At 34.3% G+C, this 26,895-nt stretch overlaps 1 protein-coding gene across 2 annotated transcripts in view; it reads left to right on the forward strand.

Moving 5' to 3' along the window:
- Window positions 1-2,109: 2,109 nt before the first annotated feature.
- The window catches only part of LOC113520692 (tyrosine-protein phosphatase corkscrew-like), a 73,759-nt gene continuing 48,973 nt past the window's right edge, over window positions 2,110-26,895 (forward strand). The window contains exon 1 of one of the 2 annotated variants that reach the window (XM_031911470.2): window positions 2,110-2,386. In XM_031911470.2, the coding sequence (XP_031767330.2) occupies window positions 2,232-2,386 (155 nt within the window). In that variant the 5' untranslated portion in view covers window positions 2,110-2,231. The remainder of the gene's footprint in view (window positions 2,387-26,895) is intronic. The other variant, XM_026906101.3, reaches the window with a different exon arrangement.

The following is a 26,895-nucleotide window of genomic DNA, read 5'->3' on the forward strand; positions in this document are numbered from 1 at the left end:
GTAATTGCTTTCAAACTTATAGTACATTATTTTAGTACAGGATTTTTTTTATAAAGTGATAATAGAATGGTAAACCCGTTTGTTCTTTACATTGGCAGGGTAATTGCTAGCAATGGGGCCGCTAGTCCCCATTACTAACAATATCTCCTCTTTCTGGTACGGAAATTATCATGCAAACACACCCGAGTCGTTCTTTTTTTATAATTAGATTAAACCGGGAACGAATCTAGATAAACGAGATGGCTTTAACTGCTATGCTATGTGGAATGGATCCGCTTCACGTTAAAAACGTTATAGAATAAAAAAAAAAATGTTAGCGCTCCTGCCTATTGATAAGAAGGTCGCGTGTTCAGGTCACGTCGGGGTCACCAGTGTAAAACATGGTTCCTATTAGGAAAAGTATTTTTTAACTTAGTTTGACTTTGTGAGTTCTAGTGTAGTGACTAAAGAATAAAATAAAATAGTTAATAAATTAAACTTGAATCAGCTGACGATTGCCTTTGAATTCTGAATTATCAATAAAAGATTTTTTATTTATGATCATGGCGATGGTAATCCCGTTTACGTCATCGTTTTATGTAAGCGGGTTACTGATGAGTCATGTTGGGTGAAGATGAAGTACGGTTGTTTTTTTTATTGGGGAAAAATGGAATGGCAACCCCGTCTGTGTTATCGGTATGCGCTGACGTGGCAACACTGAGAGATGATAGGTGAGGATGAAAGCAGGTAGTTGGCCCATTGTGACGAATTCAACAATAATTAACCAAGATGATTTCCAGAGGAGCGTCTACAGGTAAACCTAATAGGGTATTGCTGGGGGGAAAGTGATTGTTAGCAATGGAGTTTGACAACCCCATTGCTAGCAATATGCCTTATTAAGTCGACCTCCACGTGGTTCGCCCTGGAAACCATCGTGAACAATTCTTGTTGAATTCGTCACGATGGGCTAACTGACCTATTTCATCCTCACCTGTCATCCTTCACTGGTGCCTTGCCAGTGTATACCGATAGCGCGGGCGGGGTTACCATCCCATTATCATTCATTAAAAAAAATAGGGTATTGCTAGCAATAGAGCTGTTATACTCCATCTCTTTCTCCCCGATGAAGTTCGACTAATTTTCCTAATATAAATAATTCACAAGGAATTAGCAATTATGGTTTCAAGGGGCATCGTATTGAGGTCGTTTCGTCAAGGTGTATAGCGATGAGATTGTAGAACCCCGTTACAAAAGCCAAATACTCCGATTCCATGTTTAATTCTTAGTCAATAGGTCACCATGGGTCAACTAACTTCACCTCACCTTCAATTACTATTCATCACTGGTATCCCGTCCCATTATCGATGATAAAAAAAAAGAAAATGTTTCGATTCAAAGAGATTTGTTTACCTTTTCTATGTTAATCAATATTCATTCAATTTTGGTTATGTTTATTTTGATTTTTCCTTTTTTTAACCAACTTCAAAAAGAAGGAGGTTGTATTTTTTTAAGTTTGTTACCTCGTGACTCCGTCAGTTGTAAACCGTTTTGAAAAGATCTTTTTTATTTTCAATCAGCTATTTATTAAAAAATTACTTATCTATACATAAACAGAAATATAATACATGTATCATAACATGAATAAAACTTGAATTTTGATATGTATACTTCACACATATATATTTGGTGTAAGTAGTATTAACAATATCATAATTTGTAGCTGCATGATTACTTAGAAATTAAATTGTATGAAATTTCTAAATAAAAAAAAACAAAATAAGAGCACACCTACCAGAGTATTCTATAATTCTGTATTTGAAAGGACATACTTACAAATTAATTCCACAGAACATTTATCATGAACTGTTCAGTTTAGTTTAATTTCTTTTAAAGTAACCAGTTTCACCACAACTGAATCGGTTTCTATTTTGTGGAATTCGATATTAAATTATGAATACGTCACTTGACGTCATCGATTTGATCGACAGTTGTTAGTAAAACCCAATTAAGTAAAATGCTATAACATGAAGTGTACCTATCGAAATCCAACAATATTATGCGTACGCTTACATCAATTAAAGATTCTCGTGTACGTGCGCCGTGTTGAGTGTGGCTGCGCCCGCGCAGAATACCAACTCGCATTTGCGATCCAAACAGCGTGCGAAGCGGATCGCTGAGCGGTTACGGTCGCGCGTTTTGTGTGCTAGACACTTGGTTGAGCAGTTTTTATTTTGAGTACAAAGTTGACAGTGATGTCGAGAGACAACTCCAGGTTTAGCCGGCTAGGAGTCCTGGCTCCGGCTGCGCTGTCTGCCTGCATGGATGCGTCGGTGCTGGCGGTGCCTGCTGCCGGTGCTATCGTGTCGACTGTTCTCAAGGAGTTGAGCAAGGCGTTCATGCTGAAGAAGTGAGTAGTGCTCCCTTGTTTACATACTTTATAGTTTTTTGTGTGAAAGCAATGCAAATTGCATTGCTTGTCGGATAATTTGAAAATAATTATTAGATTCTCAAGTTGTTCTTGTCTTATGTGAATTTCGGGAAATCTCTTCTTATTAACCGACTTCAAAAAAGAAGGAGGTTCTTTCTCATTAATGTTACTGTGTATTCGTAGTATTTCATATTTATAGATTCGATAGTTTTGGCTGCGCGTTGATCTGATCGATCAGTTTTTATTTGAGGTGTATATTAATAAATTAAAATGTAATAATATTATTGTAATATGAACATGTCATAATATGTATAATATTATGACATGTTCATATGTATACTATTCCCATGCCAGGTTTTTTTATATATTATTAGTACCAATATAGAGCGGTCAAAGACATTTGACATCAAATACTTAGTTTTATCCTTTCTTATAACGAAGGTTAATGAATATTTGACACGTTTTTACGCTTAAACGGCTGAACCGATTATAATGAAATTTAGTATACAGATAAGTTATATTTTACCTTAGTATATGGAATGCTTAGTGTACAAATTCTGTAGGCATAAACTATTTAGCATTAATGATATTACCAATTAATTATGTCCTTAATGTGTAAATTGAATATTTACAATATGATATGGCGTGAATTTACTGGGTACAGAGGAATAACACCTGAGTCCTCAGGAATGGCAACGCATGGGGGGTATCATGGGCGAAACAGTATACTCTGTTATGTCCATGGTACTGCTCATGTCTATAGGCTACGGTTACCACTTTCCATCAGGTGGGCCGTCAGCTTGTTTGCCATTCTAAGTTGTATAAAAAAAATGTATATAAAATATAGAACAACGGCGAAAATCAACTCTCAATAGTATCTTTGACTACTCCCTCCCGGATATTAGCCGGGAACGTAGTCTTTCAATAATGCATAATCGTAATAATGTATTGTTAGCGTTGATAATGAATAATTACGGTACAATTTTCACTGAATTGTCTACTAAGCTGCCGTTTATTGCTTGAAACGATAATTAGTTGTGTATTGACAGGTTGCATGTTAGCCAACATCAGCTAATATAGTATCGGATAATCTCTGTGTTAAAATGGATTTATAACTGTATGCGCATAGCGAATGTTTGTAACATGAAATTTCTCTGTACGTCTCTATTAATTTGAAGTTTTTACGCTGAGAATGAGCATATAACTTTTATTGAAATATGTATAAGTGTAATGAAAAAGTTATGTGAATAAATTATGAAAAATATAAAATAATATATTTAATTTATTAATTTTTAAAGTTTCATTTCTGCGCATTTAGTATTGGAAAAAGTTTTTGAATTTTTATGGTAAATTCTATGACTAAATTTATAAATAATGTGCAATAGGTAATAATGACTCCATACCTATTCTGAGTTCTAATTATTAAACTTAGGTATTTCTTATCCTCCATTACCTGCAACATAGATGTTGTATCTACGTCATGTATTCAAATATTGAATATATATTTACCAGCGAAGATTCGTATATATGTTTTTATAATATGCACATAAATTTAATGGGTACAAACACTACCATATTGTGATGCAAATAAGATTGAAATCAAATATAGTTTATTCAGGAACACGTGGCACCACACTACGAACTTTAAAATAACGAATACATGCGCACTTATTGTAAAAACCAACATCTCCAGAAAAACAAGTACTAGAATTTTAAAAACACTAAATAATTTTATTTTACATAATTTACATGAAACACATAAAAAAGATCTATAAGAGATAAAGGGATCTCTTACAGTCAACCTCTGAGAAGCTGAAAAAAAACTATAGAATGTTCGAGATTAAAAACAGTATAGCTAAAGATAAAACTAAAAAAATACCTAGTTAAAATTAAAAATATATTACAATAATCGAATTAGCAATGAGGAGTTCCTGCTTAGGGTTAAGGAAAAAAGACAAATTATAAGAACTATTAAGGACAGAAGGGGAAAAATGTTGGGACACTTGATACGACACGACGAATTTATGAACATTATAATATAAGGAAGGAGGGGAAGAGGGAGATCGAGACATAGTTACATCAGGCAGATCAAGGAAGGAGTTGGTGTCGTGTCGTATCAAGAAGTGAAGAGACTCGCTGAAAATCGTTGTGAGTGGCAAGAGCTCCACCTACAAGAGCGGAGCTCTTAAATAGGATAGATAGATTACAATAATAAGTAAATGTATACACATGTGTATATAAATAATAATACATAATAAACATACACTTATAAATATAAATGAAAAAATATATCTAGAAAAACACACACATACTTGTATATATATTGGCTAAGTAAAACAGGAGGTACAAAATAAAACTTTATGATACCAGCCATGATAGTGAATTCCAGAGACGTATTAAGAAAACAAAAAAACAGTTAAATGAAAAACAGAAAAAAAATGTTAGCGATGCTAAGAGATAAGAAAAAGATCATAGATAAAGGATAGATAAGTATAACTCCGACTAACCTGCCACAGTAGGTGTCGATATTATGTCGACCTTTCAATAATTTCTCAAGCGACCGTGAAACAAATTAACAAAAAGCATTAATGTATAATAGTTATACAGTATGCAAACAAACTTATCAGTATCTTTTAAGAGTATTTTTTTTAATATTACCATAAAAAAAGAAAAGGAAACGATAAAAATTCTAAGCCACCCATTTTGAAATAATTAAATATCTTTTGGTGTTTTACGACCCCTGTTTTTTTTATGAATACTTAATGTTTCTGACACAAAATTCCCTTAAAAGCAGGTATGCTGACGAATTCCTATCACTTTGTATTCCGATTGTATCTATACATTTGGTGCAAATTTGGTGTTAGGAAGTATTGGATTTCTTATATAAAATATTGTTAAGGTTTCTATATTAGGAGGTTGAAAGGGAGATAATACTTTTAATATGCAATGAGAGGATTTTAGAATGGAAAACTACAGAAAAGATGAGGAGACAGACTTTAGCAAAATATATTTTAAACAATATGTAAAAACAATATGTCAAAAAAATATATAAATTTCGAATGACAATAAGAATATAAAAATGTAGCAAAGAGTTCGCTACATCCTGCCCCTCGTGCAGAACTGCACCAACTAGTTAAACTGGCCAAGGTCAGACAAACCTTAAGTGGTCAACTTTACTAGTTTTTTAAGGGGGCGCCGTAGCGTACCTCCTGCTGTGGCAACGTCCACTACTCGTGTTACCCCATCTCTGCCGGGAAACAATCTTTCGATCCGTCCTCGTGGCCAAGTACCTCGTGGTAGAGACTCGTCGACTATAAAGACTACGTCTCCGACTTGCAAATCCTGCGTTCCTTTTGTTTGGACTCTTAGTTGCATTGTGGGGAGGACTTCCCGCACCCACCGATTCCAAAAATGGTCAGCCAACCTTAATGCCTTTCTCCAGTCCGAACGGCCAATTAGGTCACGATCCTCCAATGGTGGTGTTATTTGGTTTGACGACGTACCAATGAGGAAATGGAATGGTGTCAAGGTGGTTGGTTCATCAGGATCGCTTGAAACATGAGTTAATGGGCGTGAATTTACAATTGCCTCAGCTTCTGCCACAAGTGTCGTAAGTATTTCTTCTTTGGGTGACCTTTCTTTGAGAGTGGCTTTTAATGCGACCTTGACAGATCTTATAAGCCGCTCCCAACACCCTCCAAAAGTTGGCGCTGCTGGTGGAATAAAGCTCCAAGTGATACCTTTTGTAGCCGCAAAATTTTTTACATCAGATGTGTAAAATTCTTTAAGAATGCGGTTGGCTCCAATAAATGCAGTACCGTTGTCAGAAAAGATGGTGGTTGGAGTTCCTCTTCTGGCAATAAAACGTCTAAGACTCATTATCGCAGAATCTGCGGACAGACTATGTACCACTTCCAAGTGGATAGCTCTTGAAGACAGGCATGTAAATAAGGCTATATAGCGTTTTTCGTGACGTCGCCCAATAGTTACAGTAACTGGACCGAAGTAATCCACTCCAGTATATGTAAAAGGTCGTTGATGATGTACCAATCTTTGTTGTGGCAGGTCTCCTCTTACAGGATCCATTGGCAAGGCCCTGCGAATTCAACAAAACGGACACTGTCTGGCTACGGATCTCACAGTATTACGAAGGCTAACTAACCAGAATTTTTGTCTTAACTCGTTTATCACCAACTCATGGTTTGCATGACCTGCACGGCAATGGTAAAAATGTACTAACAAGTGTACAACTGGGTGGCGACCATCTAGCAAAATTGGAAACTTGGTGTCTGGATCAACATCCTCTACGGCTTTAATTCTCCCAGCTAAATGTAAAAGCTTGTCTTCTCCAATAGTTGGTGAAAGTTTGCTCAGGCGACTATTTCGAGGTATTGGTTTAGAATTAAGAATCAATTTATATTCTTCTCCAAAACTATCTAGTTGCGTGCGCTGCAAGATGTGCCTTTCTGCGGTTTTAATTAAATCGGCATCTAATGGTAGCAGAATAGTGGACATTGAGCGCCGGCGAGAACGAAAGACTTCGCCATTTAATTTAGAATTTCGAATATTGGCCAAAATTTCTCTAAAAATAGCTACAGCTTGATGAACCCGAGCTGTGGCACGTAATAAACGAGTCCAGTCACTGAAGAAATCAAAATTTGCTGTGACTGGAAAAGCCAAATCTGAATTAAAAGAAGTGAATCCCACCAATTCCTGTGGTTGACACTTTAGCTCCTCAAGAACTGGTGCGATATTAACTGGCTCCTTTGGCCAGTTTTCTGGAGAATTATGTAAAAATGATGGTCCACAAAACCACCTATGTGAACTATCTAAATTAATAGTCCTACCTAATCTAGTCGCGTCATCGGCTACATTCATATCCGTTGGTACCCATCGCCATTCATTGACGGATGAACTTTCTAATATTTCGCCTACGTGCTGGATATCATGACGCCAAGGCATGCCTACCTCGAATCGACCAGAGGGTAAGCGCCTCGAAGTGATTTCTAAAATATCAACTGCGCGTTGTTCCTGTATATTTAGTTGTGATTCCGTCTTAGAAATCCCTAAAGAATTTATTTTATACTGTTCTTTGATTAACGACTTTAAATTATCATCCTTAGATGACTCTATAAATATACCGTGATTTACAAATTCTACTAATTTTGTTTTACTTGAAGAAGTGCCATATAACGTCCAACCTAGTGATGTTAAACAGGCCACGGGTTCATACTTCTTTCCAACACGAATATCACGATTAATTGATAAATGCCAGTCCTCAGCTCCGATTAAAACGGTTGGAGTGGCATCCTCATATGATAACACATCGACTAAATCAATAAGGTGTGAAAAAGTTTCGATATCTTGACGACGAATTGTTTGAGGTTGCAAGGATAACGAATTCATAGACTTAGCATTTTTTACTAAAAATGTCTCTTGTGTGTGTCTACCCTTAATGTGAAAATTAACGTATGATACCGTAACATGTCGTTCAAGACCGCCAATACCGTTTACAGTAATCTTGCGTTGTTGCCCTGTCGCACCTATGCGCGTCGCAACACTAGAATCTATTAAAGTAGCGGTGCTTCCATCGTCAAGTAGTGCAAATACATCACAACTACCTTTAGGCCCCGAAACAGTGATAGGTATCACCTTTAAATACACGTGAGGACGGTAACCTGTAGAAGGATGTTGTATACCTGTATGAGTCGTGGATATAAAAACGTTACCTTCAGACGACTTTAAATTATTTGAAATTGATTGTGTATTTTCTATATCTATAACGTTATTATCTGTGGCTTGTGTGACGTTTGCCTTATGTGAACTAGACGGATATTGATGAAGTAAAGGATGATGACGAACATGACAGCCGTCTATATTGCATGGCTTTACTTTACAAGTTTTCCATTGATGTGAATTAGTTCTTAGACAACGATAGCAAACCTTTGCTTGTCTTAACCATTGCCACCTTTCATCTACAGATAAAGTTTTGAATTCAGAACATGACTTAATGTTATGATCTTTTTTACAAAACGAACATACCGTTTGTATTTTTGTATTCTCACCCTTAATATGCGTGACAGTATTAATATTTTCTCGCCTAAATGATTGTTTATCGGTATTAAATTGTTGGAACGAACTAGACTCGGGTGACAGACCAAACCGAATGTGTTGGTCTAGTTCGCGCCTCAAAAATTCAGACAACAATTCAAGTTTAGGACGTCGAGTAGTATCTTGTGTGGCAAAATCCGTCCACCTAATTTTCATTGTAGGATTTAATTTTCCTAGTACGGCATAGAATAACTCAGGAGAGTATAAATACTCTGACTGATTTAACAGTTTAATTGTAGCTATAGAATTTCGTACCCTATTGGCGAGTGTCGAGAGTTCTTTCAGATCATTGCCCAGACGTGGAAGATTTTTTAAATGAGACACTTCCCTGAACACGATAAACTCTGGACGCGCGAAGTTTTCTTCAAGTGCGCGCACCACCTCGTCCGGGTCATCCGTTGCCATTAGTAACGTCGCGACGGCCTCATATGCGGGCCCTTTGAGTACGCTCTGAAGTCTGGATAAATTACCTAAAGTAGAGAAGTTAGATTTAGTGACGTCATAAATACGTTTGAACTGTAACCATTGTAGTGGGTTACCAAAAAAAGGAAATAACTCGAGGTTAGCAACGCGACCAGAGGCAAGAGCCTTCGCTGCTGCCGCGGTGTCAGCTACAGCTTTTAAAATATTTGCGTCCGTATTAATGAGCGGAGGTGAAATGTCCACCGCTACGGGCACACCATTATTACACGGTTGTGATATACAAGCTATGACAGGGGATGCAGCTGCCCGTGTGGCAGTCGGTGGTAGTACCGAACTACCGGGTAATGGAACAAAACATTGTTGTCCACATTCTACTGCAGAAATGTCCCTGATATCTCTGTCTCCATGACTTTTAATAAATTGAGTGTTTTCCACCCACCTCTCAGTATCATTTACCACCCTAGTAGAGCTCCGATGACTTGCGCGACTTCCAGTACAGCTGCCGTTTGCTTCAATGGCAGCCAACTCTGCTCGCAGTTCGCTATTTTCAACCTCTTCCTGCAAAGCTGCCAACTGTCGTTCACGTTCGCGTTCCCGTGTGACGATGTCTAACTCACGTTCCAAGCGGCGGCGCAAAACCAGTGCTTCTGCAGCAGCCTTTTGTGCTTTAATAGTTGCGGAGGAATGCCTGGACCCACTTTTAGTGGATCTTATGCTATGAGCCGTAGCGCCCTCCACACCACCGATATTAGAGTCTGGGTTAACTTGTGGAACGTAACAACTTGGCGTAGGTTCAGATGACATGACTCTACTCTTACTACGGGTGATCATGAAAACTAAATGACGTGATAGCTACTAGAACGTAATGTAATATGAAAACGAATAAAATTATACTTACATGTAACTAGAAAATGGACTATGACAAATATGTGCGCTGTAAATATAAGTAGGTAGAAGGACCAAATGAAACGGAGATAATACTTTTAATATGCAATGAGAGGATTTTAGAATGGAAAACTACAGAAAAGATGAGGAGACAGACATTAGCAAAATATATTTTAAACAATATGTAAAAACAATATGTCAAAAAAATATATAAATTTCGAATGACAATAAGAATATAAAAATGTAGCAAAGAGTTCGCTACAGAGGTAATTTACAAACACATGTTACGTTCTGTTAATAGATTTGAGCTCAGAGATAATTAGCATATATACAATATATAGTATATAAAATATATATATATATATATATATATATATATATATATATATATATATATATATATATATCTATTTTTATTATATTTTTCTAATGGGAGATAATGGAACGGTAGCCCCACCCGCGCCATCGATATACACCGGCGGGGCACCAGTGAGGGATGATAGGTGAGGATGAAGCAGGTCAGTTAGCCCATCATGACAAATTCACCAATGAATAAATCACGATGGTTTCCAAGGGAACCGCGAGGAGGTCGACCTGATAAAATATATATGTTATATCATACCATTTTCATTTCAACTACTATTGAACATAAGCCTTTCCCATAAGCGAAGTTTTGTCGGTAGTTGCCACGCTTGGCAAGCGGGTTGGCAACCGCAGTTAGAAATTTAGAGACGTTTTAATAGGGATGCTGCCACCCATCGTTCGACCGTTAAGTTCCTTTAATCGTCTCTTACGACACCCACGGGAAAGAAAGGGGTGGCCTATCCTATGCCGGGACCACGGTGAATATATGTTATACACAGTATATTATCGAAACCATTTATCAAATAAGTAATGGAATAACAACCTGTGTTATATATACATATATGTTGTTTAGAGACATGCAAATAAAAAAAGAGATTATGTGGGTGGTAAATTACATATAATGAAATTCAAAAGATCTTTTCCACATAGAAATAAAAAAAAAAATTAAATCTGATTTGATTAGTTTATCTTAACCCTTTGCACTCGAGCGGCGCCGATACGGCGCCCGGCCGATTCGAAGTGGCAACTCGAGCGATGCTGCTGCGACGCCCGAGTGTTTTAAAACTTTAAATCGAACGACGCTAGAGTAAAGAGTAGTAAAGAGGTTTCTTCAGGGTCGGCAACGCGCACGTAATACCTCTGGTATTGCAGGCGTTCATAGGCTACGGTAACCGCTTACTATCAGGTGGGCTGTATGCTTGTTTGCCACCTCCGTGGTATAAAAAAAATTTACAATATGCGATAAGATAGTTTTCTCGGAAGTACTTTCGTGGACTAGGCTCTGCTTGCATTGCAAGCGAAAAAGGCCTCGAGTGCAAAGGGCTAATTATTGATTCTATCACCAGTCTGTATCGTTTAAAATTATTGCCAGATTTGTTTACATTTGGTCTACATGCCGCGTAGTATTTTGGTAGTGGATTTTGAAAGTTGTGTTCAATGTATTATATTTTACCAGAGGGAGACTTTCTACAAAAGTCGATTGCTTGGGTACCTCTGTCCCATTCGTGTTTTAATCGTAAAGCAGTTGCGTTTGCATGGCTGTGTTTCGTTTTGGAGGGTGGGACATGGCGTGAATTTACTGGCAACGCAAGGGGGGGGGGCGAAACAGTGTACTCTGTTATGTCCATGATACTGCTCATGTCTATAGGCGACGGTTACCACTTTCCATCAGGTGGGCCGTCAGCTTGTTTGCCATTCCAAGTTGTATAAAAAAAAATTTTGGAAATCATTTGTTAAAACGAAAAATGTAACGATTGCTTAAGGAACCCTAAAATAGTCGTGTCATTAGTTTAACGCTCTTCGATGTGCGTGTAATTGTCAAGATGTCAAGTGTGGGCGTTAGGTAGTCTTGAATAATACGTCTTACAGCATTTGGCATCGTCGAAAAAGCGGATCAACCAAGCGATCTCAATTTTTGAGATTGATTGATTTTGCGGTTTTATTTTTTAAATGGATGATAATGAAATAGCAACCCCAGCTGCGCTAACGGTATACGCTGGGAGGCACCAGTGAGGGATGATAGGTGAAGATGAAAAGACAGGTCAGTTAGCCCACCTTGATAAATACACACCAGGAATTAGGCATGGTGGTTTCTAGGGGGACCACGTGGAGGTCGACCTGACAGGGTATGTTGCTAACAATGGTGCTGGTAGTCCGCATTACTAACAATCTCTCTCCCCCCTGATTTCACAGTTAGGAATTAGAAATGAAAAAAAAAATCGCGTCTTTTAATTGCTAGTCCAGTGGTTCCCAAAATTGGTATTTTTTTAGCAGTTAACAAAGATGTTTTGGGCAGTTAACGGGATGATTATATATGTATGTTTAGTATTAACAGTTAACTATAAGACAGATAGTACGCTTGTTTACTACCTGAGTAATATAAAAAAAAAGTGATATAGATCTCTGAGACAATGTATGAATTAATCAGATCTCGATCCGTCCATACATGGCTGAATTGATACACGTCATGGTTTTGTTATAAATACCATTTGATCTGCCGGTGTCTTGTTACTCATTCATATTATGTTTTCTCTTATTATTGTACTTAAAAGGTATTGTAAAGTTGTAAGTGTATATGTTTGTATTTAAAGGAATTGTCGTATATAGTTTTTAATCCGTTTTGAAGGAGATTGTATTTTCGATGTAAATAGGTACAACGGTTTTTAGATAGATAGATATAAAATTTATTTGCATTACACACACACACACACACACACACACACACACGCATAGAAACTATATACACACAAATAGAAACAGACAGATACATACACAAAAAAGAGATAAAAATACATATGCAACAAAAAAGGAAAGTCTATCAAAGAAGTAACATAATTTTTCATAGTTTTCGAGACCGTTATATATAGCGAGTTATAGGATAAACGTATGTACGTATATAACCTACGTACGTACGTAAAAACACTTCTCAAACAATCTACTGATATATTTTTTATAGACCCACAAATGCATATCTATTTAGATATTCCCATAAATATAACCGAAGTATGTAGGTACATGCATGCTGATTAGCGGGGAATCACCAGCGAATTTATAGAAAAACAAACATTTTTTTTTAATGAGTAAATACGAAAGCAGGTTAGTTAGTCCCTAGTGACAAATTCCATAAGAATTAACCCCTGTTCCCCACGTGGAGGTCAACCTGATAGTGTATATTACTAGCATCGGAGGGCTGGTAGACCATATAACTAATACTATCTTACCGCTCAAAAAAACCTATTTGGTATATATTTTTTTAACTTTATTGCATTTAAACAATAATAAATATAATAAATTTTAATCAATCTCTTCCAGACGACGTTTGGGTAGAGGACATTGAGAAAAAGACAAAGGATAGCTGGCACACTTATTATATAGGCATATAGTTTTTTTGTTTTTAAATAATCAGTAATTATTGACGGTAGAATAATACGACCACATTTATGGCGTACATTTTTCTGGATATGTCATAGAAGGACAATACGCTTGTATTTATCTGAGTACATAAGTAAACCACATTATGATAGTGAATTATGACGCACAAATAAACAGCTTTGTTTTAAAAAGGGCACAATGCTGTAGCTGAGTAATAAATATAAAGAATTTTAATGTAAGCCCCTATGGTTTTCTGTTCTCGATATTATATATTGTGGTTTCAATGTCGTACATTACGTAATCTATGGTAATAATAATATTATCTATGCTTATTCAAATTTAAACACCAATATACACACATAACAGTTTCTGTATAAAGACAAGATTGATTTGTTAAATCGTATTTCTTCCCTTTTATAGACCATAGATAATTGTATTCGATTTATAAATAACTTTCCTCTGCCAGATACCAGAGGGAGACTTTGTACAAAAGTCGATTGCTTGGGTACCTCTGTCCCATTCGTGTTTCAACCGTGAAACAGCTGTATTTGCATGGCTGTGTTTCGGTTTGAAGGGTGGAATATGGCGTGCATTTACAGGGTACAGAGGAATAACACCTGAGTCCTCAGGAATGGCAACGCATGGGGAGTATGATGGTCGAAACAGTATACTCTGTTATGTCCATGGTGCTGCTCATGTCTATAGGCGACGGTTACCACTTTCCATCAAGTGGGCCGTCAGGTTTTTTGCCATTCTAAGTGGTATAAAAAAAAAATATACGGAAGTTAGGGTTACCACATCGTATAATGGAAATTCCTGACAATATCCCAGATTTTTTAATAAACTTTCTGAAAATTTTTGTATGCGGAAAAATTGGATTAAAGCGATGTAAATGTATTTTCATTAATAGGTATCTACGTCACGTGTATATTAACTACAATGAGTTATATATTTTAAAGGTTATTCAGAACATTTATATAAATAAATGAATTATATGTAATATCTTTATTTTAAAGTTTATGAAACATTTAAAATGTACATGTTTTACATAAAGGAGTAAAATACGCGTATTTTACTCCTCGATTTAAAAAAAAAATAACAAACTTAATCTTTCTTTACTATAAAAACATGTACATTTTAAATTTTTTTATATACTTTAAAATACAGGCGTGACAGATATGTATGTATGTACGTATTTAAAATAAATAATTATTATATATAGTTATATATTAATTATAAACTACATTTATTTGTCTTTTTAAATATAACTAGAATAACTACATCTGGATATTTTCCCTATAAATAAACTAAACAAAAAAGCTAGGTAATATTTTTTCAAATATATTTTGTATGGATGATAATGGAATGGTAGCCCCGCCTGCGCTAACAATGAGACTGGTAGTCCACTTTACTAACAATCCCCCCCTACCCCCCCGCCCCTAAAACATATTTATAAATCACGTATATTTGGTGCTAACTCACTAATCATGCAAGTGGTTTGCATTTTATTTATTATATTGACAAAAGATTTCAACACTCACTATAAGAGTTGGTTGACCGTTTTTTGGGACAGTTTTTGATTCTCGATGCTATATTGATTTTTTTTTCTTACAATCATAACAACTGTTTAGTCTGCAAGCTGGAATCCTATCTTGATCCTAAATTAAGAGAAGCCAAATAACGAATATCTACGGTTAGAGTCTAGTACATCTAAATTCAAGCCAATTTAGAAGAATTAGTTTTTTTTTTAATTGGCTTAAACAGTTGAGTAAAAATTGGAACTTTTACACGAGATAAAGTATTATCCACTGCGCGAAGGGAGTTATCGAAGATACATTAAAAATGTTTTGAATTAAGTTCACTTTATTTAAAATTATTTTTATTATTATAAAATGATCAAAATGATTCGAGTTTATTAAAAGTAAGTTACTAAACGTGAAATTAGTTTGTTATAAGTAAAATTACGCAACGGAGTGTTAGAGCCAAGTAATTAATCGCCGTAAAGTTGACGGTCAAACGTTTACCGTGACAGTTGACATTTAAAAACACATTGCATTTGAATTCCGCTTATCTGGCGGACATGGCACATGGGAACTAAACTAGTTCTAATAAGAAATCCTTAGACTATTTCTAAAGTGAAAAAAAGTGTTGTCCTCCTCTCTTGTACTTGCTGTGCCCAACAGGGTCCATAATTGAAGTTGAAATGTTATCTACTAATTATATTATGGAATGCAATAAGAAATAAATAAATAACGTAAAACCATATCCTAATGTTTTATGATCTTTAAAATAAATAAATATTTTCCGTTTTGTCCCGTTATAGAATTGGCCACCTTTTTATTTCGCGTGGACGTCGTAAGAGGCAACTGAGGGAACTATTGGGGCATGGTAGCAATGCCCCTCTTAAAACATGACCAAAGCCTAACTGCGGTTGTCAATCCGCCTGCCAAGCGTGGCAATTTTTAGCAAAACCCACCAAGAGGAGGCTTATGTTCAGCTGTTGAAAAGCTGATATAATAATGATAATAAAAATAAATATCGGGATCAGTCCATGGATCAATTAAAGTTTTGTATAAGAGAGTTTATGTTGCTAAGTTTATTTACACGCTAGCAATCTGACTCTGCTTAGCACAGGTAGATAGAATGCTCGAAAATTACATGTTACTCCCTGAATTGTTAAAAACAATTGAGTAATTTTTGAGTTTATCAGACAATTAAGTCTTTCCTCTTTATAATATTAATATAGATTTTTACTTACAGTCTATTAGAAGTGAATGCGATAGATTAACTATATGCGAATCTGTTTATAGTATTCAAGTTCTCTAGGGATTCCACCATGATTACTATATCATCGGTAAATCGAAGTTGAGTGAAGTATTCGCCTTTGATGTTTATATCATATCATATATCTCTTCCAGTTCAGTTGTTTTCGAATTACCAACCTATTAATTTTGAATTCGCGAAGATTCGAATACTGAATAACAGTTCCGAATGTCAAATGAGTTAAAATTATTAAATATATTTGTATTTAACAATGATGATGTTGAGTTTAGTCTGATTCTGAAGACCTAAAACAGTGCCTTCATTTTTAATTAATTATTACATCTTCACTATACAATTAGCGTTTATTTTTTTAATTAATTTTCTATAGTATTAATAATAAATAATTTTATTTGCAATGATTTTGGGTATAAAGCGTATGATCTTATAAATTTAAAGTACCTTACAAAATCTACTTAGATCAAGCGTGTAAATATTGAAAAGAAAAATTACAATAATTTATTTTTAATTTTTTTTGTAATATTTAAACATTACGAAATAATATAATAATAAAATAACATTAATAAAAATATTAAAGATAATACAATTAAAATATATTCAGTCGATTATTTTAAATAGTAAAAATAAATAACAATTGGATATCAGATGGTCAACAATAAAAATGGGATATTGTATTATTTATATATTATTGTATAGTAGTACAAGTAGTCTTTATTTTTAATTAGTTTTTAATTAGTTTACGAAATGATAATAATTGTTTGAAATAAGTGTAATATATTTATATATATGACTTACTGTACTTAATGCCCGTGTGATTCCGGCATAGAATAGGCCACCCCTTTTATACCCGTGGGTGTCATAACAGGCGACTAAAGGAACTTAATGGTACTCGTAGAAGGATGGGTAGCAGTGTCCCTTTTAAAATATCTCTCAAAGCCGAACTGCGGTTGCCAATCTGCCTGCCAAGCGTGGTAACTACTTGGAAAAACCCTTTTATGGGGAAGGTTTTTATTCAGCAGTGAATAGTTAACGGCTGAAATGATAAAATGTTTAGTCAGAATCAGAAAGACATGTATAGTTAGAATGGCTAGATATATGTATGTATTACCATCTTTACTTTTATATACATATTTGTATACATCATTACTAAGAATATGTATATTTTTTTACACGACTTAGAACGGCAAACAAGTTGACGGCCCACCTGATGGAAAGTGGTAACCGTCGCCTATAGACATGAGCAGTACTATGGACATAACAGAGTATACTGTTTCGCCCATGATACCATGCGTTGCCATTCCTGAGGACTCAGATGTTATTCCTCTGTACCCTGTAAATTCACGCCATATCCCACCCTTCAAACCGAATCACAGCCATGCAAACACAACTGCTTCACGGTAGAAACATGAATGGGACAGAGGTACCCAAGCAATCGTCTTTTGTACAAAGTCTCCCTCTGGTAGACATAGTTTATATGTAATATGGTCAGGATTATATTACAAAAAATAAAGGAAAAAGAGTAAATATGAGTTAATACTTGGTATTGAATGGCCCACGCTCATTTATCAATTCAGTATTCCTAATTAGTCCTAATAAGTAGGTATTATTAATAAATATTTATTTATTTTGACCTTGCATCATGACTTGTATTATTGTAATATCGCCATGTCGGTCCCGGTATAGAATGGGCTACCCCTTCCTTTCCCGTGGGTGTCGTATGAGGCGACAAATGAAGCTTATAGTGGAGGAATGGGCCGCAGCGTCCCTCTTAAAACATCTGTAAAAGCTTAACTGCAGTTGCCAACCGCAACTACTGGCAAAACTCTACTTATGGGAAAGGCTTATGTTTAGGAGTGAACAGTTATGGGCTGGAATAATAATAATTGTGAAATAATACTTAAATATAAAAGCAAAAATAATAAACGAAAAAAGCGGTAATAATACTAAAATATAAAAGCGAAAAGTTTTTGAAGACAGATGTGTATTTGTTACTCTTTTACGTAAAAAGTACTGAACGAATTTGAATGAAATTTGGCATACGGATAGATTTGATACTAATTACAAATAGATTACTTTATATAATGATGCACGCGGATGTCTGAGCTATTGATATAGACTGGCGGGACACCAGTCAGGATGAAGGTGGTCAGTTGGTCCATGGACGTCCAGTGACGAATGCTAAAATTCTTAATCACTATTGTTCCTAGGGGAACTGCTGCTGCTAGGGAAGTCGACCTGACAGCAATCAATGGGGCAGTTAGATCCTATTATTAACAATTCTTTTTCGGGGGGAAAAGGATTGTTAGCAATGGAGTTTGACAGCCCCATTGCTAGCAATATACCTTATTAGGTCGACCTCCACGTGGTTCCCCCTAGAAACCATCGTGAACAATTCTTGTTGAATTCGTCACGATGGGCTAACTGACCTACTTCATCCTCACCTATCATTCTTCACTGGTGCCCCGCCGGTGTATACCGATAGCGCGGGTGGGGTTACCATTCCATTATCATCCATTAAAAAAAAAACAATTCTTTTCCCCTAACTAAATACATATAACAATATTATAATTCAATACATATGCATCGAGTTGTGAAATCTGATTAACTGGTTTTCAGGGTTATACATCTTTGGCATTGTGGTTGTGATATTCGGAAACATGTTTGATAACTACTTTAGACAGCAGTGAACACTTATACAGGTGAAGTAAAATACATCGTATCCGTATGGTGATGGATCATTCATTTTATCAACTGACTTCAAAAACAATGAAGTACTTGGGTCTCTGAAATTCGGTTGTATTTTTTTATCTCTGTTGTCTTATAAATTTGTAAATTGTAATCTAAATTAGTAAATTATAATAAAATTGTTTGTGCTCAGAGAAATTGTTCAATATGATGCCCACAGCCACTTTCTACCATCGTACGGCTCGCCATCGACAGGAAGTTCATACTCATGTCCTACAGCCTCAATGGTCACATACTGCGCGATTTCAGAGATGTTTCCTCCCACGAACACTCAGGTTGTGGAATGAGCTCCCTGCCGAGGTTTTCCCAAGAGAAAATTGTAATTAAAAAAAATCTTTTATCTTTTATTTTAATCTAATCTTAGAGATTGGTTTTACAGAAATTTTATTAAAATAGGTAGTAGATTACTTTTTAGACAATAACTGGTTTAGTCACAGTTTAAGTCGGTCTTTTTTTGTGGAACATTTTATACATGATATCGAAAGAGTAGACTTGGTAAATAAAATGTAATGCTTTACATTTTCTGCAAGGGAAAGAAATCCTACGAATATTATATTCATTTTTATTCAGGTAATTTGCCAGTTTCTACAGACAACCCGTCGCATAAACTATTGGGTAAAGATAAGCTATATTATGTAAAAGTTTACATAGATTTTCTTTTAATGGATGATAATGGAATGGCAACCCCGTCCGCGTTAATAATACCCACTGACAGGGCACCAGTAAGAGTGACAGGTAAGAATGAAAAAGCAGGTCAATTAGTCCATCGTGATGAATACACCTGGGTTTCAGCACGTTTCCAGAGGAGATCACCTCCGACCTTCTCAGGTCAGGAATGGAATGGAATCCTGTCAATGAAACTAGTAGTCCGCATTACTAACAATCTCTAACCCACTTGTATAGATATTTGTATGTTCTAACTCTATGTACTCAGTCACGCTTAAACAGCTGAACGGTATTGGAGTGTTTAAGATTATGAGGTGGAGGGGGGTGGGGAGGGTTTTTGTCAATAATTTAAATAGATATACTCTCCAAATAAAGTATTTGAAACATTCAATCTCTTTAACCTTTTTAAATACTGGCCACATGTAAATTTTATATTTTTTTCTGTTTATGTCAAATTAGTTCTGTCTTGATTGAAAGAAATAAAATGTGTAATATTTTCACATAGTTAATGTTTTTTTAATTAATTATTACAGTCTTCTAATTTGGATTTTTCTAAATTGGTCCATTTTTCTATATTTTCATACAGTACAGCGCATCCATTTTTTATCGCCTTCACACCTCACTGCCTCTGTATATATCCATCCCGCTCTATCACGTCTTTGATATCCATTTTTTATTCCTACACTTTCTTCTGTTTCTCATGCTGTGACTTTTATATCAATATATTTTTTGCAAATATTTCATTTCTTCTTATTTCTAATTCTATTATCCTTACTAATAAATATCATCTCGACGGGGAAGGACTCAGCTCATTGCCAGTGGGGGAGGAATTGTCAGTAATGGAAACTTAAGTGCCCTATTGCTAACAATATACCCAACCAGGTCGACCTAACCCTGGTCCTCCTGGAAACTAAGTCTATTCACCACAATGGGTTAACTAACCTGCCTCATTTCCTCCTTCATGGCCTTCTTCATTCTCATCTATCATCCCTCACTGGTGCTCCGCCAGTGTATACCGTTAGCGGGGTTACCATTCCATTATCATCCATTAAAAAAAACATACTTACCAATGCCAATTGTTTTATTATATTTGTAAGGAATTTAATATATTAATTTAGTACATCGCTAATTAGTAATGGTGTTGAACTGAATATTTTATTTTATTTATTTATATATATGTTTTACATATTTGATTTAATTATTACGCTCATGCCTATTTATTGTAAATTTTGTAAATTTTGTAAAAAATATTTTATCTATTTATTTATATATATGTTTTACATATTTGATTTAATTATTACGCTCATGCCTATTTATTGTAAATTTTGTAAAAAATATTTTATCTATTTATTTATATATATGTTTTACATATTTGATTTAATTATTACGCTCATGCCTATTTATATATAGTTTAATAATATCTACGAGTATTATCCTTGGTATATCTGATTTACTATATGGATAAACGATGGAAAATATTTATGTAGCGATTTGTAAACAATCGACCTACGCACACGTTTTTACCACATTAAAAAAAAACCATATTGACCTTGATAATCAAATATATTTTGATAGACTCCAAAAAGGTAAGGTATGCGTAAATTACGTGACACTCACGCCAATTCATTAACGATTTTGTTGAATCTTTATAAAAAAATATTTGACAAAAGAAGAAATATTTTGTTTTGCTTCCTTATTGATTCTACAGTGACTTTATCGAAATGGAAGTTTTTTGAAACGCCTAAGAATCGCCGGTTATATAGCACAATATAATCTACTAGTGACTGCCTCTGACTTTGCACGGTTTTTATTGAAAATATAATTGATTGACGATTGTGTTCCAAAAATAAAAACAACTTCAATTGTAGTAAAACCTTTTGATCTAAACCAAAATTTTGATTTAAAAATAAAAAATCTGTAACAATTTAAAAAAATATATATATAAGACACCAATCTGTAAGAATATTCTTTCAGATAGAAAAAGAATGTTCCAAATCGGTTTATAACTGACGGAGTTATCAATTAACAAACTTAAAAAAAAAATACAACCGAAATTAAAATCTTCTTTTTGAAGCCGTTTCAAAATACAGTCCACGTAGAGTTAAACTAAAACAGCGTAACTGTTAGCTACAGTTGCTGGTTATATCAAATTCATATAATTACTTATTTAGTAAGTTTAATTGAAATGTATTTCACATCTGTTATAATAAGCTACGGAATTGTTTGGATACGCATTATTATAAAGCTAATACAAAGCAAAGAATGATTTATCTATAAAATGAGACAGCACAGATGGTATGTAGATACAGCTGTATTCTGCCTTCCAACTGGCGTAAAAATAGTAGTGTTAGTATATTATATATATATATATATATATATATATATATATATATATATATATATATATATATAAAAAGCTTTGAAAAATGGTTATTTAATTAGAATTATTTTGTTTAATTCCTCTACTATTAGTACGTGTGTAGCCGCCAACACTCGAAGATTGACCACTGCTAATTACTATCAGATTTAAACAAATAACCAGTGATATGGACTTCCGCAAGATAACACCTAGTTAACTAGGTGTTATTAAAGTAAAATGTTTGCATCTAAAGTAATTTGTACAATATTGGAGAAAAATATGACATTTGAATAACTATTGTTACTACTACGAGAGCAATTAAAATAATTGAATTGTGTTTACAATCAGATTTTGCTTTGAAAATAAAAAAAAAACAAGATTTTGCACGCATATATTAAAAATGGCGACTATAAAATTAAATGGTGGTAATAAATTAATATAGAACCTATATATAAATAAATCGTATCTATTGCAATTAAAAAATAATAAAAAAAATGGTATAGAATTAGCAACGGAATCGCTTAATCAAAACCGCAAAATTAAGATGAATTGAGATTCGCTTAGGAAATTATAGTCATGAATATTATTGCTAACATTAAAAGACAGGTTGATAATAATGGGGATTGCCAGCCTTGTTGCTATTAATATACTCTGTCAGATCGACCTCCCCGTGGTCTTCCCTAGAAATCGAGCATATTTATCACGATAAGCAAATTGATTCGCCTTTTATTTTTTACCTATTATCCCTCACTGGTGATTCGCCACCGTATACTATTAGCACAGATGGGGTTGCCATTCCATTATAATCAATAAAAAAAATCTTAAAAGATACAAAAACACGCCACATGTCGGTACGTATTTTTTTTTTTATCGAAAACAGAGCCATGGCATGCGTCTTCCTAATTCGGTGTCGCGCGCGTCGGTGGCTGGTCTAGTGATGTAACCAAACATTGAGACCGAGGTCGCGCGGTCACGGCGCCCGGGAGGTCGCACTTCTGACCGGTGCAACTATAGACTTAGTGAAAAATCCACTTCCTGTGTGTACTCACTTTTAACTATTCACGTTAATAAAAAAAAAAATACTTAAAAAATACAAAATTGATATTAGAGTGGTGTCAATTTTGTATATTTTTTATTATTTACGGAAAGTTTTATTTTATATACAATTATAAGAAAAATAATAATTTTATTAAGAAAAAAATAATAAAAAAAAACTAGTAAGTAATAAATAAACAATAAAAATAACCATTCGTTTATACTATTAAATAATTTAAATTAAAATTCATTTAAAACATATTTCATACGGGACAATAATATTTATGCTGTATTATGACAGATTTCATAATCTCGTTTACTTTCCGACTTTTAGTTGTGTTTGGGGTTAATCTAGTCAAAGCGCCCAGGAAGTCACACTGCTGACGGATGCAACAATATACTTAGTTCTCACCATCCACTACTTGTGTATTAAATTTTATTGGTTCATATAAAAACTGAAAGCGACTAAAATAAAACTGGGATCAACTATTTATTCACATTTTTTGATTAAAAAAGTCAAAAATAAATAAATACGCCCATGACTGTAATCTGTAATAGACTAGAAAAATAATAATAATAAGAAAGTCGCAATAAATAATTATATATAGTATATTTTATAAATTTTAAAAGAAATCTATTAATAAAATCATATTATACAATAATTATTATCGTTGTGTTATTACATGGATTATTAATTTAGTGAAAGAAATGATTCAATGTTAAATTCTTTTACTCTCTTTTTGTGTTTTGTTTTTCGGTAAATCCCATCAATGTTTTATACTTATACTCCTTTGATCTTTATTTTCCTCGTACATTTAAGAATAAGTCAAATATGCCAGGGGAAAGTACAAATTACCATTTTTTTTCGGTTTACATTTTAACTTCGTTAGCAATTATGTTTTCTACAACTGAAGGAACAATTTAAGAAAAAGAAAATTATCATCAAAGTCATCGGAAATATTAGTAATGTAAAGTTAAATAATGTAAATTGTATATAACTAATGTAAAATAAATAATGTAAATTGTAACTTGTAACTGTCCCATTCGTGTTTCAACTGTAAAGTAGCTGTGTTTCGGTTTGAAGTGTGGGATATGGCGTGAATTTACTGGGTACAGAGGAATAACACCTGAGTCCTCAGTATACTCTGTTATGTCTATGGTACTGTTCATATCTATAGGCGATGATTACCACTTTCCATCAGGTGGGCCGTCAGCTTATTTGCCATTCTAAGTTGTATAAAAAAAATTACGTCTGTACATCGAAGATATTAAAAAAAAAAAAAAAATATATATATATATATATATATATATATATATATATATATATATATATATTTACAAGGGCAATAGAGGCCAAAATAATATTTGTTTATAAATTTTGCCTCTCTGTAGTTTGTTCCGGCATCACGGAACAACTAATGTACGAAACTGGATATCAATAGGAGCACCCGACAACTACATGCAAGCACGTAGACGGCACTCATTCGATGTTCCGTTAAGAAGAACAGAGTTGGCCAAGCAAGCTCCTTTCGCTCTTGCATTGGAGCCGTTCAAAGATGTTTTGAGCCAGTATCCACAATTAGACGTACTCGTATTTGCCTCGAAGTTACTGAAGTTACGTCGGATGACCACAGAGTAGAATCTTAAGTATCTAAATATAAATTTAAGTTTAGATACTTAAGACACAAATGTTACTTCTATAATATAATGTAATATGTAAATATATTGATGGCTTCCTAGGTGAGCGTATTGGAAGACTGTAAAGTACACTCATTTGATGAAATAAATAATTTAATAGTCGAGCTTTAAAAAAAAAATTGTCTTTATCGATACCAAATACGACGTAAGTATATTACAAATTATATGACTATTAATTTTGCCGCTCAGGTGTTAAGTAAATAGTCAATAAAGGATTATTTGAATCATTCATTGACATTGATAATACTATCTGTCCCTGCGGCTTCGTCCGCGCTTTTGGAAAACACAGATCGATTAAAAGTAAGACAAAATCAGTCACGTCCCTGCATGCATAATAACTATGTTTACAATAAAGTTCATAACTATCGATTGAGCAGTTAAATCAGCAAGACAAACACACCTTCACACGTCCCGCGAAAATTTGGATAAAATATTATCCCATATGATAATCCGGGATATAGATAGTTCGTTTGTACAATAAACTTCATTCCAATTTGTTCTGCAATTTAAGCGTAATTGAATATCAAACAGACAAACTTAAATACAATATTAGTATGTCAGAATAAGTACTTAATCCTTAGATTATATAGATAGAGTGACCCCATACGAATGTTTCGCCAAAAATAGGTCAACCTTTTTATCAGTGTGTGCGTAAATAGGGTTACCATAATGGACATTTATTACTCAGTATACGGAATAAAATTATCTATATTGTAAGCTTAATTCGAAAAATAAATATGATACAAATTTCTTATGAATGTATTTAAAAAAAAAAAAACAAGACGATCAGTGCATAATGGCTCGTAACGATGCTTATTTTTTATTGGTTATTTTGATTTATATAATAAGTATATAAGAGACTTATAATAAGTTTTTATTTCAAAGAAATTGAGAATGACTGCAGTTTTAATTGATACACATATACACCAATATGTAGATATGTATTTATATTAAATGGTATCGAATAAAACAAAATACCCATAATACCTATAACATCTAGATAGATAGACTAAAGAGTAGATTTAAATAACTAGAACGTATAATTTATACTTAATATGGCAGAAATATCTTATAATACTTTTCAAGATAAAAGTGGCAACCCTATGTGTAATATAAGTTACCAAATCTTATTTAATGGTGATAATGGAATGGTAACTCCACCTACGCCATCAGTGAAAGATGATAGATGATGAAAGCGGGTCAGTTAGCCAAGATTCCAAGGGGAACCGCATGGAGATGAAGCTGATAGGATATATTGCTATTAATTGATTCTCCATTACTAACAATCCCTTCCCCCCCCCCCCCATTATATACATGACTTTATGACGTCACGTGTCGCAGGAGGCATTATATACCTAACCAGGTCGACCTCCACACTGTACCCTCTGGAAAACATCGTGGTTAATTTCTGATGAATTCGTCATGATGGGCTGACTGACCTGTTTTTATTCTCATTTATCATCTCACAGTGGTGCCCCGTCAGCGTATTCCGTTAGAACAAGGCAGGGTTGCGATTCTATTTTCACCATAAAAAAATCTCACGTCGTCATACTCACTACGTCGCGGCGAAACGCGCTTTACATTCACAACGTTATCTGCAGGATCTAAACTTAAGGTATTTTCTCACGGCGTTTAAGTTCACCTAATTCTTAAAACAATAGCAAGAATTTGCCATTAAAAATTGTGGTAGGGACAGTTACTGTTAAAATACCGTTTTTGTGTTTCATCTACAACTTTATTTTTATATGCGCACGCTTAATTAAACATATAGAACAAAATTAAAATGATGGGAATAAGTACTCGTACAGTCGACGCCAGATATAAATAAACACATTCAAAAACAAATGCCGTACAAACCGTTGCGTACGTACTCACAATTTGTATATGTTACCGAAAATCTGTATAATCCGGAATTCTATACCTAGGCAATGTTTAGAATAACTAAAACGTTTATGTAATGTATGAAATGTTATTTATTTCATACTTTGCCTACACAACGTGTAACAAAATTATTGTTTATTGTAGCAAATTTTGAATATTTATGACGTTCATCAAGTTGTTTCGCTTTTAGGGACTTTCAACCGACTTCAAAAAGAATAAAATCCTCAATTCGGTTGCATTTTTTTTTATTTTGTTTACATCATAACTCTGTCAGTTGTAAACTGATTTATAATAATAATAGTAATTTTTATTCAAGAAAGATACAGTTGCATATAAGGTACAATTTACAATTTTTACAATTTATATTCAACGAGGAAATATCTGCATTACCATCAGCCCCAAAACTAGGCCAGACCTGTATCTTGGAAATTGATTTTTTATCTGAAAG

This window comes from Galleria mellonella, unplaced genomic scaffold (genome assembly GCF_026898425.1).
Source record: "Galleria mellonella isolate WM207_F2 unplaced genomic scaffold, CSIRO_AGI_GalMel_v1 utg33, whole genome shotgun sequence".
NCBI lineage: Eukaryota > Metazoa > Arthropoda > Insecta > Lepidoptera > Pyralidae > Galleria > Galleria mellonella.